The sequence below is a fragment of the Lepisosteus platostomus genome, chromosome 6 (genome assembly GCF_059453375.1).
Source record: "Lepisosteus platostomus isolate fLepPlt1 chromosome 6, fLepPlt1.hap1, whole genome shotgun sequence".
In the NCBI taxonomy this organism is placed as follows: domain Eukaryota; kingdom Metazoa; phylum Chordata; class Actinopteri; order Semionotiformes; family Lepisosteidae; genus Lepisosteus; species Lepisosteus platostomus.
The window spans coordinates 17076876-17091035 of NC_142616.1; the positions used below are offsets into that span (position 1 = coordinate 17076876).

At 41.2% G+C, this 14160-nt stretch overlaps 2 protein-coding genes across 2 annotated transcripts in view; both read right to left on the reverse strand.

The window, feature by feature from the left end:
• LOC148661124 (butyrophilin subfamily 1 member A1-like) overlaps nt 1–1440 on the reverse strand; it is a 57210-nt gene extending 55770 nt beyond the window's left edge. The window contains exon 1 of the mRNA XM_088634423.1: nt 1268–1440. The gene's annotated coding sequence lies outside the window, so the exon portion shown is untranslated. The remainder of the gene's footprint in view (nt 1–1267) is intronic.
• A 6768-nt stretch (nt 1441–8208) lies between these two features.
• On the reverse strand, nt 8209–13687 carry marveld1 (MARVEL domain containing 1). Its single transcript, XM_088634430.1, has one exon. The coding sequence runs from the start codon at nt 12790–12792 to the stop codon at nt 12292–12294; it is 501 nt and encodes a 166-aa protein (XP_088490556.1). The 5' UTR covers nt 12793–13687; the 3' UTR covers nt 8209–12291.
• Nucleotides 13688–14160: the final 473 nt, after the last annotated feature.

Below are 14160 nucleotides of genomic sequence, written 5' to 3' on the forward strand. Positions count from 1 at the left end.
ATGTACTTTCACAAAACGTTTTCAATTTGTTTTAAGTCCTCTGACCAGCAATACAGCTTGTGCAGCGAGGCATTGCAACTTGCCAATCACACGGAAGCTCGTTAGGTGCACTTTTAGTCCAAGTGGAACAATGCCTAATCAGGTCACCATTAAAAAGGCCTTAATTCACAGCTAAGGTCAGTGCAAGAAAAAGGCCACACTTAGTCAGTTTTCTGTACATTCCATAATGCCTCGAATGTCACCAGAAGCAAGGGAGAGGACCACTGGCATGCTGCAGGCAGTTATGTCATGTGCCAGCGTTGCCAGACACTATGGAGTGAGCCGCTCCACTGTGTCCCGACTGCAGAGAAGGTTTCAGCAGACCGGCAGGACTGAAGACTGTCCAAGATCCAGGTGCCCTTGAGTGACCACACCAGAGTAGAACTGACATATCAGACTGCTCCATCTGAGAGATTGTTTCTCAACAAACTAATCTAATCAAGTTTTTGCTCACTCATACCGTTCATGGCGGCACGCCCTTCTTCTAACATCGCCCCAACTAGTATCGTCTCACACACGCTACTGTCACACTTCAGCTCGGCACGGCTCTCTCACAATTTACTTCTGTCTGAGAATATAAATGTGATTTAGTTATATGGGGCTGATAGAATCTATGAGCTAGACTCTAACACCTAACACGTTATTGTCTATGGATATGTGTATTTTAACTTTGAAGTTATTAACTCTAATCTTTGTCATTCCTGAGTGAATGATCATTCTGTGTTCACAGCAGATCGTTCCACAGATACTGTTTATTCTATTAATTTGTCGCTTGTTATGTATGTTTTGGTTATATCAATAAATTGTATATTGTATATTTAGAATCCATTTGTGAGACTGTAAATAATTATCTTTGATTGGTCCCTAAAAGTCAACAAGTACTCTTGCAATTTACTGTTACAATTTCCGATTGTCACACCAAACCCCCCCATCTCCTACACTGTGAAGAAAATGTTTTAACTGTTAAGAGTTGTTGCTCAGAGAGAAAGATGCCATTAATCTACAGGAAACACAAAGAGGAAGAAAAACGTTCAAATGGAGTCATGAAATTTACTGTATGCCTGTTGCCAGCACTGAAATATTGAAAATAAGCAAAAACATACCTTCATATACACAGACATAAATCATCTGTTTTGTGAATAATTGTACTGTCTGAATGCTACAGGACAGTATCTAAGCCTTCAGTACACTGTGCTGTTAATTCTATTAAAAATGACAGGATACTTACAGGCTGTTTAATCAGGTCGGAGCTCCACACTCTGCTATTTTGAATTTTACAACACTTTTTTAAACTGTATATTTGAAGTCGCTTAAAAACAACATTTAAAAAAAGATCAATTCTGACTTTCCCTGTATCACAAATGTCCTCTTTTCACTTTCAAGTACTGCTGAAACACTGAGAGGCAGGAGGGAATTTTGGGAAACTGAGTTGTGCAGGGTTGTGCAACTGCAAGATGTCATGGTCATGTGACTCAGGCACCGCTCAGTGTTCAGGGATATACACTCTCTGGGACACTTTTGTTACCATTAGAATATGACCAGTAAAAAAAGTTCAGTATATTGGCAGGTCATTTGTGTCCCCTCCTGTACTGATTCACTGTGGAAACGTATTCTCAGCCTATGAGTTCTGACAGTATGACCTTATTTTACACTGCTGAGGAGTCACTCTGGAGTGAAATGTGTACACATCAGTACACAACATTTATTCACAGGTCCATGCAGAAAAGAAAGCAAGTGATTCCATATTGCCCTTTATATGGTCTTTTCATATATTTACTGCAAATCATAATAACTAAAATGGAACATGTGTTTTAAAATTACTTAAATGTTACTTCCTCTGTTTAATCCAGTGAAAGGAGAGTGTCTCTTCACTCTCTTTCTTTAAAATTGTGTATAAAATCGCATATGTCTGTGTGTGTCACTCTGTATATCATATGTTTATTCTCCAGGGAGTGAGAATTCTGAAATTAGATTTATTTAGTGGAAGATTGGACTGATTTTTGCAGTGATATAGAAAGACATCACCAAACTGACTTCAGAAATTATTCACCACCCCTCAACAACTGTAATTGTAACAACAACAACTGTAACAAGTGTAATTGTGTGACCAAAGCTATCAATGCATTGAAATACTTTTCCCCTTGATTCAAATTACATACTCAACAATTTAAACAGGCAATTTCTTTATTTTGTAACACAAATTTATGAACAATATAAAACTTAAAGAGTGGCATAGTGGCAATTGGGTTAGCATTGCTGATTATCCTATTACTCTTGAATCCTGGGTTCAATTCCTGTCATGCTATCCGTGTGGAGTTTGTATGTTCTCCTTGGCTTCCTTGTGGGTTTTCTCCCACAGTCCAAAGACATACTGACAGTTAATTTGCTACGAGGAAAATTGTCCTGGTGTGAGTGTGGTTGTGTTTGTGTCTGTGTGTGCCCTGTGATGGACTGGCATCCCTTCCAGGGTGTATCCTGCTTTGCGCCTGTTGCTTGCTGAGATAGGCTCCTGCTTTCCCACAGCAAGCAGTTACAAAATAGGTGAATGGATGAAAATGTAAATATGTTGTTAACTTAAGTATTCACCCATCTGAGTCAACACCTTATAGAAACACTTTTGTCAGCAATTGAAGCTTTGAGTTTTCAGGGGTGCGTCAAATTTGCTCAAACTCTGTCAAGTTGGATTGGGAGCGTCTGTGAACCACAATCTTAAAGTTCTTCCAGAGATTCTCAGTAGGATTCAAGGGCTTGTTTGAGGCACTCAAGGACATTCACTCTCATGTTCTGAAACCACTCCAGTGCTGAGTTAGCTGTATGTCTGAGGTCATTGTCCTCTTAAAAAATGTGAATATTCACCCTAGTGTAAGGTCTCATGCTGACTTAAATAGGTGATCTTCAACCATTTGTCTTGATTTAGGCCCATTCATTGTTCTCCTTATACTGACAAGTGCCCCACTCTATGATGCTGAAAAGCATCCCTATTAGATGATCCTGCTAGAACTACACTTCTTGATAAGGATTGCATTATAAAGATGATGAGCTGTGTCCGGTTTGCGCAAGGCATAGCAGTATGCATTCAGGCCAGAAAGTTCATTTCTTGTTTTGTCAGACGGGAGAATCTTTTGCCCCGTGGTCTCAGGGTCTGTCATGAGCCCTCTTGCAAGCTCCGGCCTTGCTCTTAGCTTCTGTCTAGCCGCTCTGCCATAGAGGGTACAGAGATTTGTGTCCTTGGAGATGTTTAATGATCTCAGCCATTGAACTGTCAAGGCTGTCAGAGTGGCCACTGGCATCTAGAGGGGTTATGTCCTGTTTCTTTGCTTCTGTTTCTATGAACCTGACTTTGCTTCTGGGATTTGTCAACAACCTATTCTATTGTGTTGTACAGTTGTACAGACACCTTCATGAGTTTCAGCTCTGATATGTAATCAACTCAAGGACCTTATTTATACAAGTGTATTTCTTCTGATATCATGTCACTTAATTGAACTGACCTTAAGTTTGAACTAAAAAAATAGATGCACCTGGGCTTCCTTTTGGGTGTTAGGGGGTGAAAACTTATTAAATCAAGCTTTTGTTCCATTATGATATAATAAAGTCATTTGTGTTGATTAATGCCAGATTTAGCCAGCAGCCATATCACCCTGCAACTCACAACTGGCAACCCACTGAAGCTCAGCAGGTATGAGCCTAGTGAGTACCTGGAGGGGAGACTCCTGGGAAAGCTGAGGTTGCTGCTGGAAGAGGTGTTAGTGGGGCCAGCAGGGGGCGCTCACCTTGCAGTCTATGTGGGTCCTAATGCTCCAGTATCGTGACGGGGACACTATACTGTAAAAAGGTGCTGTCCTTCGGATGAGATGTAAAACTGAGGTCCTGACTCTCTGTGGTCATTAAAAATCCCAGGGCGTTTCTCAAAAAGAGGAGGGGTGTAATCCCGGCGTCCTTGCCAAATTTCACATTACTTTACCAATCATGGCCTCCTAATAATCCCCATCTATGAATTGGTTTCATTACTCTGTTCTCCTCCCCACCGATAGCTGATGAGTGTTCTGGTGTTCTATGGCTCCCGTCGCATCATCCAGGTGGGGCTGCACACTGGTGGTGGTGGAGGAGAGTCCCCATTACACCTGTCAAGGGGGGCGCGAGATTACGAGACATTTAGGCGCAAACACGCAAGTGAAATGAAAAAGAATGAAACAACTGCAGCGAACATTTCAGTCGTCAATTCATTATTCATCCGCTAGAGGGCGGTGTTGCAACCTGGTTCATGTCGCGAGCGGCTAAGCAGGCTATCTGCCGTCCATTCTCGTTTGCGAAGGCACTGCAGAATTGAGACATTTCGTTATACCACGATTACAAATGTAAAAATGGACCGTTGGCTTACTGCTAAAGTTAACAACAGCGGTGAACGTGAGACTGTTAAAGCAAATTAATGAAAGGTGCTGAAATACATGTATGTATACATAATGCTCACACCTGAAGAAAGCTCCTAAGCCGAAACGTTGTGTTTTCTTTTTTAGGCATGGAATAAATTTATGACTTGTTCCTGTGTATACATAATATCAATTATATTGTGAGTGAGTGTGACGAGGGTGTTCGCGTTGTTGTCTCAATGGGTTTTGGGCTGGGGGGGCGGATGTCAAAAAGGTTGAAAACCCCAGCTCTAGGCTACAACACAAATGATCGTAAGAGAGAGAGACTCTAATAGTTACTAAGCCAAATAAATGGAGATAGTGTACATCCAGATATGGTAAGCTCCGTTTCACTAATAACTCACTCACAGGCCAAGAAAGGGGACAAACAGGACTCCTTCGCATGAACAATTAAAACATTCCTCAAAATGGAGCTTGTTTCGAGAGGAGGAGAAAGACCGGAGCAAAACAAGGAAAGGTTTCTGGAAGCCTTGATCCAAACATCCAGTGCCACTCCTCACACCTAAACACAGGAAACAAAGCCAAAGCATGCCCAGTGAAAAGAATAGATTCTCTGGGCAACAGGGGAGATGTGATTGACCTACCAAAAAGTTAGAATATAACAACACACGCCTTAAACACAAGCAGATCAATAACGGGACAAAACAAGGCCTAAAAAGCCTAAAAGCCTAAAAAGCCTTTAAAAGCCTAAAATCTTAATAATAATGTGCAAATAGAGATAACTGTGGCATTTTAAAGGGATACAAGTTTGTCTGCTGACCAATTGCATTCTATCCACCAGGGGAGTTACTAATGGCTCCTATTCTTCCTGGGGAGCAATTTTTAGCTTCCAGACTGGAAATAAAAACAAAAACCAACCTACACACAGATTTAAGATTATGAGTCACACATCTAAATATTCCTCTATGTGCAATAAGTATTTGTGCGATTGCTTTATGCACTGAGTGGTTTCCTCTTGTAATGTAATGTTTATTTATTAGCCCTATACAATTTCTTGCATTAGGAATTCATTTTTTCACATACCCCAGCTTTTCTCTATGGAGACACAGACAGGGAGAGAAGCTTGGGGTCAGAGCACAGGGTCAGCCATTGTACAGCACCCCTGGAGCAGTTAGGGTTAAGGGCCTTGCTCAGGGGCCCAACGGAGTAGGATTCCTCTGCCAGCTGCAGGATTTAAACCAGCAACATTCCAGTCACAGGCACAGAGCCATGGCTCCACCCTATCTTTTATACCAACGTGCAGGAACCTAGATATGTCATCTCTTCCAAGACTTCCTTTCTTACCAAAACTCCACCTGGACCTGCTCTACTGTGAGGGTGCACTGTTTTTTTGTAATGTGCATTTTTGAAATAGACAGTGATACCTTGTTAGTTTCTTTAAGCCGTCTTGTGCTGGTCTGAGGATGTGGTGTTGGCTCTGAGTGCACGAGGGTCTTTAAAATCTTTACAATTGCTAGGTGACAGAGTTGACTGCAGTATTTGCAGATTGCCACTACTGTGAAACATTATTATTCACTATTGTGACACAAGCTGCCCAAATTTGACACAAGCTGTTTCGATGTCATTACCGTAATTAGGGGATGTTTTCTCACAAGACAGTTTGGATTGATTAGATGATGACTGTTAGATAAGCATAGGTTGAATGTTTTACGTTAACTTCTGGAGGGTCAGGGCTGTATTCAATGCTTAAAAACAATGGAATGATGTGATGTGATCATTGAGCGATCGTCATGATGAGTATTACATAAATATTTCTTCCCAAAAGGTACACTCACAACAATTGCTCACAAGAGTTACATGTTTCTTTCACCTTCAGTGTTATACATGAAGCAGTTTTCGGGTTCACTGTCATTTCATGATATTCTGGTTAAATGCAGAATTGAGCTGATGGCTTGAGGCCATCGTTCATCCTGGCCAAGTCTGTAATAGTCTGCCCACCCACCGCTCTTAAAAACCACTTGTGATTTGTTTTGAACATAGTAGCAGAAAATCAACATTCAGCTCTGGTGGTTCCACAAGTGTTTTCACTGTGTTTTCAGTACTGTATGTTGTCTAGAGATAGACTGAATGGCAAAAGAGAATTGTATTATTCTCTGATGGGTTTTCAAGGCTGTATAAGATACATTGGAGCTAATGGTGTACAACCTACCATGTAGAATGTGGTGATTCGGCCCCAAACCTGGTTCAGTAGTGGGATGGCCACACAGATGAGGCAGAGAGCAGGTATGCAGCTTCACAAGACAGTGGGTTTATTACCCTTTTATTTACAGGACTGTTCTTTTCACTTGGCAGAGAGACTAGCTAGGGGTACAGAGAGGAAGGGGGAGTGCAGTCTTCTGTAGTTTACTATGTGGTAGAAAAGAGAAAGAGACAGAAAGCTAGGGGTGTCCCCCTTTTACAGGGAGCAGTGGGGGAGGAGAAGCTGCCAGAGTGAAAGGGCAGGGGGGTAACAGCACAGTCTAACACCCAGCAGAGAGGAACACTACATAGCTCCACTGTGAGGGGCCCCATCCATTGGCTTAGAGGTTGGGACAGAGGCCTCTGACTTTTCTGGCACCATAGACCCAAATTGTCTCCTGCAGCTGGAACAGTCAATCCTTTGCCTAAATATTGTAGTGGATTCTTGCACCACCATGCAACAGGCCAGGAACACCAGAGGCAGCAGCTTGTCTCAGTCAGTTTGATGCTAGCTGACCACAGGGGACAGCTGGAATCCCAAGATCCAATTAAAGCATTCCACTAGGCCTTCTTTGCAAGTGAAGGGGGGTAGTCTGGGTCTTCTTGATCCCTAGGTGCTGACGTGCTTCCTGGCAGCAGGGGTCAAGGCGGAGTGTCATTTCCCCTACTGGCCCCAAGACATGGCTCTGCAGCAGTGAGGTACGGTCCCCTGTGGAGTGCCCTAGCTGAACAGAAGCTAAGGACTGGGTGCTGGCCTGGCCCTAGGATGGCCCTGGGAGTTGCCTGCGATTACAAGAGACTGCTGGGCTCACCTTCGTAGGTGGAACAGATGTCCTTCTGGGTGGCAGTGGGCGTCGTTGCCACTGTGTCTGCCTGCGACAAGAGTGGGCATGAGGGGCTTGCTGGCAGAGGAGGTGTGGAAGGAGAGGAGCCAACATCTGGTTGATGATTTCTGCATACCACACAGTGCTGAGGGTTCACATCGGACCCCTTAGCAGACAAACGGTACCTTGATGGAGGTCTAATTGGGCCTGGGACCCCCAAAGGAAATCCAGCCCCAAGATTCAGGTCTCCTGGGTGGGGTCGATCCGTCAAACTGGTCCCTTAAATCGCAGGTTCCCTGCTTCCATGACAGCAGTGGCCCAACACTGGGGGGAAGTGGAACCCTACAATAATTTACTATTTAAAGTGCATATAATCTTTTTTTTCTTCCCTAAGACTTTGTCTTTTAAAGCTGAATAACTGCTTCACTAAGTTGCTAACAGTCTAGTGTGATTCACCATGTTTATTAGTTTAATAATGTTCAGCACTGACTTGGCCGAATAGTACACTACCAAATAACATGAGAACAATTCATTTATTCTCCAGGTGTGACAATTCTTAAACGTAAGCTAGAAAATTAATGTACTTAATATACTGTATATACATTTCCATGAACCGCAACCCTTACTCAATTTTTAGCCATCTTCTCATTTTTTTTCATTCCATGTATTACTGGGAGCAAAAATGTTAATATTAGTAAATACGACATAATCACAAGTCTCAGATGCTGAAGTACAACTTGTTTTGTTTCTAAATATGTTTTATTTAACAAAAATATGAATGGATCTGCTCAAAGAAATATAAACAAAAGGACATGTGAGACAAAGAGACAAACAGCAAATACAATACTTGTGGCACAATTGGCAGCAATTCAGCATTTTTTTATAACACAGCAGTAAGTCAGACCTTAATTCTTTTCAATAACAGAGAAAAGATGGAATAACATAAGGCAGAAAATATGTCTCATTAATAAGAAAGATAAGAAACGTGAGGATCTCCACCGTGAGATGAATTGGAGACTTTGTTAACCTAACAATCTGAATGCAATTTCAGTTATAAAGCTTAAATATTGTACCTTTGATTTCCATTTGTAACTGTAATTCTGTTCTTATTTTTTCAATCCTTTACTATTTCAGCATGCTTTATCATCCTATTTATGAAAGCAAAATTCCAAAACTGTTTCAAAGCTGCTTGCTTTCATACTATGTGAACTAGGCAGCTAAATATGGTTGAATGGTGTAACACAAATTACAATACATCTGGCAACTTTATCTCCTGTGCCTTTTTGTCTGTGTTTTAGTTCAGCTTTCACAATCCCGAAATTCTTTCCTGGAATGAAATGTGACCATGAATTCTAGAGCTTTCATTCCCAAGGTATCCAACCATTTTCCAACTGTTCCATCTAGTACAAGGTTGGAGGGACACTGGAGTCCAACTTGGCAAGCAAGGCGGGATACACCCCCGACAGGACACTAGTCACATCACAGGGCAGACAAATACACACTCACACCAGGGCCTGTTTTTCTCAGAAGCCAGTTATCCTACCAATATGTCTTCGGACTGTGGGAGAAAACCAGAGCGCACAGAGGAAGCCCACGTGAGTAAAAATCTCCACACCAATAGAGTCCTAGGGATTGAACCCAGGGTCCCAGCACTGCAAGGCAACAATGTTAACCACTGTACCACCCATTCCTCACATATTAACTTTATCAATGAGTTACATGTTTAGATGATCCTTTAGATAATTCACTGCTTTCTCTATTTCTCAAAGATACAAGAAGGTATGCCACTAGATACAAGTCTAGATATGTAACAGGGAAGAAAGAAAACACAGCATTTCAGCCGCGGAGCCTTCTACAGGTGTGACACCTGAAGTAGGCTCCACGGCCGAAATGCTGTGTTTTCTCTCTTCTCTTATCAGCATGGAATAAACCTTTACTTGTTCCTTTGCAGCCTCCGCATGCTGACGCAGCTCCCCACCTGAACTAGATATGTATCATACTAGATACAAGTCTAGTGTGCTGGACTAGAGAACAGGAATGTCCTTTTAAACAAGAAGAAGCCACTCAGCAATGGTGCCAAAGCTAGCCTTCAAGACCCACCTCTAACAACCAAACATACCTGATGGGCCACAGATCCTCCTCTTGTTTGTAACCTTTGTAACCTCTTACGCTCTTTACAGAATACTACATATCAGTACCATAACCAAGCGGTGTATTTTTAGATAACTTTTTTTCTTCGATTTTTATCTGTCCCTCAAATAAAAGTGTTCTTCTAGAAATAAAATGAAATCCTCAAGGTGGAATCAAGAGTTCTGTATTTGGAATTTTAATCTACTCGCATGACTAAATCTATTTCATTGTAGACACCCAGCATGAGCCACCTTTGAGGTTACATTTCAGACAGCTAAAGGCACCTGTGACTAAGATTTTGCTTTGATTTAACCTGTAATTAATGTTTACTTCAGTTTCTGAGTCAGTTTAATTCAGCCCGGTCTTTGACGAACAGCAAACAGATTAAGAAGCCTGAATTTTTGCCCCTTCAATCAATGAAGCAAATGTTGTTAGGAGCAAACCGTTTCGATGTTTTCCACAGGGAATGCAAATACGTTGGCAAAAAATTAAAAATAGTCTTTCCTTTCTCTCTCCACGCTTGCTTTTTAATTACAGAGGAGTTCTTCCTGCTTACCGCCCTGGCAAATTCCAGAGCTGCCACCAGCCTGCAGTACCAAGAGCCTGAGGGAAGCTGGAAACTGAAGATTGTAGCAAGGGAATTCTTTCAGAAATTCAGGAACTACACAAATGCAAAAAATGAACTGTGCTTAAAATTCAGCTTGGACGCTGCCTTATTGCTTTGGATCTTCTAACTGTAGAGGAGCTCCAGGAGACTGCAGTACAGATGACTCATTGAATTGATGATTTTAATACTCAGCATAAAACGTTTTAGCCAATGTCTGTCAATTATTGAACTGTTTTATATATCGATAATATTGATGATGCCGTCGTCATGACAAATGTATGATTTGCAGCCCCCGGCACAGTGTTAAAAAAAAGTCTTCGGGAAAAAAGGGGTAAATGTCACGTTGTTGAATTCACAGGATTTCTGTCTGTGAAGTGATCCGGCTCTGCATCGTGCAGTTTAGCAAGCTTTGTTCAGGATTGTACACACGAGAGGAATAGAGGAAGACAAATCAACTACACAGAAGGTTATTATGGGGAGGATATATCACCCTCTGGTTTGAGGATAAATTCTTGACAGTCCAAAGAGCAGATTTGTGTCCTTTTCATGCAATCTGAAGAATACTTGTAAAAGAATCCTTCCTTTAGTTGCCTTGCACTTGTCTTGAATTAATACTCCATCTTGGGTGAGGATTAACCACTACAAGCCGAATCTGAGGTGAGTAATTCCTCCTGTGGCCTGTCTGGAGAGCTGGAAACCATGAAGCACGGGCTGAAGCACAGCAGGGGACACTGTTTCTGTAAATGTGCACCATCTGGGTTGAGCTGACTTAATGGGATTGACACATGGCCACTGTGAATCCACTGGTCTGTCTTCTGCCCAGATGCAAAAAGCACACCCAGTTCTTCGGCCACAAAGGCCATTTCTTGCTTTTCTTAAGGTGGACTCTTTGAAATGACTCTTACTAGCATCTGAATCAACGATCTTCAAAACTGGATCACACTAGTAAAATGAATTTTCTATACACACAACACATTTTCCTTGCTGAACAATGGCAAGCTTCCTTTTTCCTATGTCCAAATTGATTGATTATCACTTTACGTTGCTACAATTGCAAGGACACCTTTAACGCCTTTATCCCAACTTTGCAACAAGCTGTTTTGTTTTAGAATGAGCTTTCCCCAGACTCCTTATACCTTCTGTTATACTTCATCTATATTAAACTTAGCTATCTGATGGGGCCTGCAGAGGTAACAGAAGCTGCATATATAATTCAGTGCTACGTGTGAGAAAAACTTGAAATGGACTGCTGTTTTTGAGTTATGTTAAAGTTCAAGTGCACTGTGTGATCATACTTCAGAAAAGGTTTTGTAGATAAGCAGACCAGTCTGTTCCTAAAAATACCATACATTTCTGTACTACACCTCTAGATAAGCTTGTGTTGTCTGAAAGGTAATCTCAGATTAAGCCTGGACTTCACAGGTGCTAGACAAAGAGTTTGCCTGATAATGTTTTGAGACAGGTGTTTGTGTTTTACGTAATGATAGGTCTTTTAACAGGACACACTGGAATGGAAAGACACTGAAAAATGCAATGCACTTGTACTGGAAAACATGTTACATGTTGTGGAATACATTTTCTGCAGAAGCATCTTTTAAATTATCAATCTTCATTTACAAGCACTTTTAATCATCATTGTAATTTAAATGTGTTTAAAACAGTCCATATTTTACAATAAAAATACAAACTGAAATACAGGATACCGCATTTAGATACATGTTTGCATGTCTGGACCAGAAACAAACATGTTTTCTCTACTTATTCTAACTCATCTGTTGCCTAATTTTTTCACAAATCGTAACAGGCCTCGTGAACTCAAATATGTAATAAATCAGGTCGGCAAAAATGATTAAAAAACAAATTTACGCATTAAAAAAAAATAAAATACTAAACACATGAACAAACCTGCTTTGTGATACGAGTCAAAGAAAGTTTCCACCTTAAGAAAAGCATTTTTTCCCAAATGCCAACTGTACACAATCTGAAGAAGGGCCTTTCTCTGGTCCGCTCTCCCTCTGTTTCCATGAGGTGCTTACGAAGTCTAGTAACCCCCTTCTCAGCATGCCTTGTTTGTTTAATGACATCAGAACACCGTCTGTTTTCCTTTGCACTTTCTGCAGGAACCGTAAATGGCTGAGACCAGATAGGCAGCAGCACACAGGCAGCAGAACACAGAGGCTGTGAGGTATACTTTATACAGGCAAAGGTGCTTGTAGAGCTCCAGATTGCAGAAACTGTTCTTATCTGTTTTATAGATCATGATGCCCAGAGCTACAAAAAACAGTAGCGTGGCTAACAGGTCATGCAAGGTATTGCTCAGCAGCCAGCGATCTCCACCCAGGAAGGGCACAAAGTCTTGCCTGTCCAGGAGTGTGACGAAGTAGAGAGCCAGTGTCAGGAGCCAGAAGAGCACAGCCACGAAGAGGACGAAGTGGATGGAGCCCTCATACTTGTTGGCAGCGATAGTGATCCACAGCCCGGCTCCCACAAGAATTTGTAGGACTCTCAGGATCCCAATGAAGCTCTTGAGGAACTCCTTCTTGACACTCAGGCTGGTCCTGTTCACCTGCTGCTGAGGAGGCATGGTGGTATCTCTGAAATATTCTCCGCTTTGGGGGGAAAAGGCTCTGCTTGTGGTGAAAAGGGAAGACAGTCGGAGAAATCTTTAGCCCCAGGGTTTTGAAATCAGTCTTTCGTCTTTTCCGTTTCCTCTGTAGCTGCTGCTAAGCTGTGCATCCCCTCCCTTCCTTTTCTTCAAGGGGTGGACTAGGGTGCGTGGAATTGGGGGCAGGCTTGAAATTTAAATCTTTCTCCTCCTCCTTCCCCTGAGCAAATGGTTCCCTTGCTGTTTCTTTGGAAACAAAGAGCTGGGGAAGGGGGAGGTTGTGGTCAGAGTGTACGAAGAACAGTCTCTCTGTCCATCTCCAGGCTTTGCTCTAATCTGCCCTTTTAGAAAATGAAAAACAAAACAACAAAAAGGTTCTGTACTCTTCTGGTCTTAAATGTACTTTTTTTAACACTGAAATTAGAAGGTCACTTTTTGAGGGGAATTTGCACAACTAATACTAACACATTAGCAGTTGTAAGTAGTAAACTTTATTTTTTTACACAAAACAGTTTGGTTTATGTAAATTTGTATTTAGAAGACAGGGTAATACTGAATCAATTAATAATATTTCTCATATTCTACCTATTCAGTGCTAAATTATTTAAATAAATAACTACTGATTGTGCATGTTTCTTTTTTCTAACATTTCTGTAAAAAAAAACAAGGAAGCACTATAGTAACTCTAATGCACTGAGACCACCCTACACGTTTATAGGTTAATAGGTTAGGTAAAACCAGAAATCACCACAGTACCGCAACTGAGAAGACACGGATTGCCTTGCACATCACCGTTAAATAAACAACGGCATTTCTCCGGAGAAGGATTATTGTCTTGCATATTTCTCTGACTGTAATAAAAAATATTACATATTAAAATGTATATATTATTATATATACAGTGTGTATATATATATGCATTGGCAAACCAAAGGACTGGGTTATTTTTTTAAAAACCGCAAAACCTCAACTCTTTTTTTTAAACATAAAACGTTTTCATAATTGGCCCACTTTTTACAAAAACATGAATAAAATTAAAAACAACGTGCAAATATTCTGCTTCACCGAACGTTATTGGTGGTTGCAAAGGAACAAGTAATAGGTTTATTCCATGCTGAAAACAAGAGAGAAAATACTTTTATGGTCCCGCCTTTACTTTAAGACCCGTTCCTGAAATGTTTTATCTTTTTTAACAAGTCCGGGTCTTTATGCTGTACTCAATTTAGACTTTTTTTTTGTTATACCATCATTCTTAAAGTCACTCCACAGCATCTCCGTGGGATTAAACTCTTCGGACAAAAATTTTATCTTAAAACAACAGGTTGCCATAGATCACTTCACATGAAA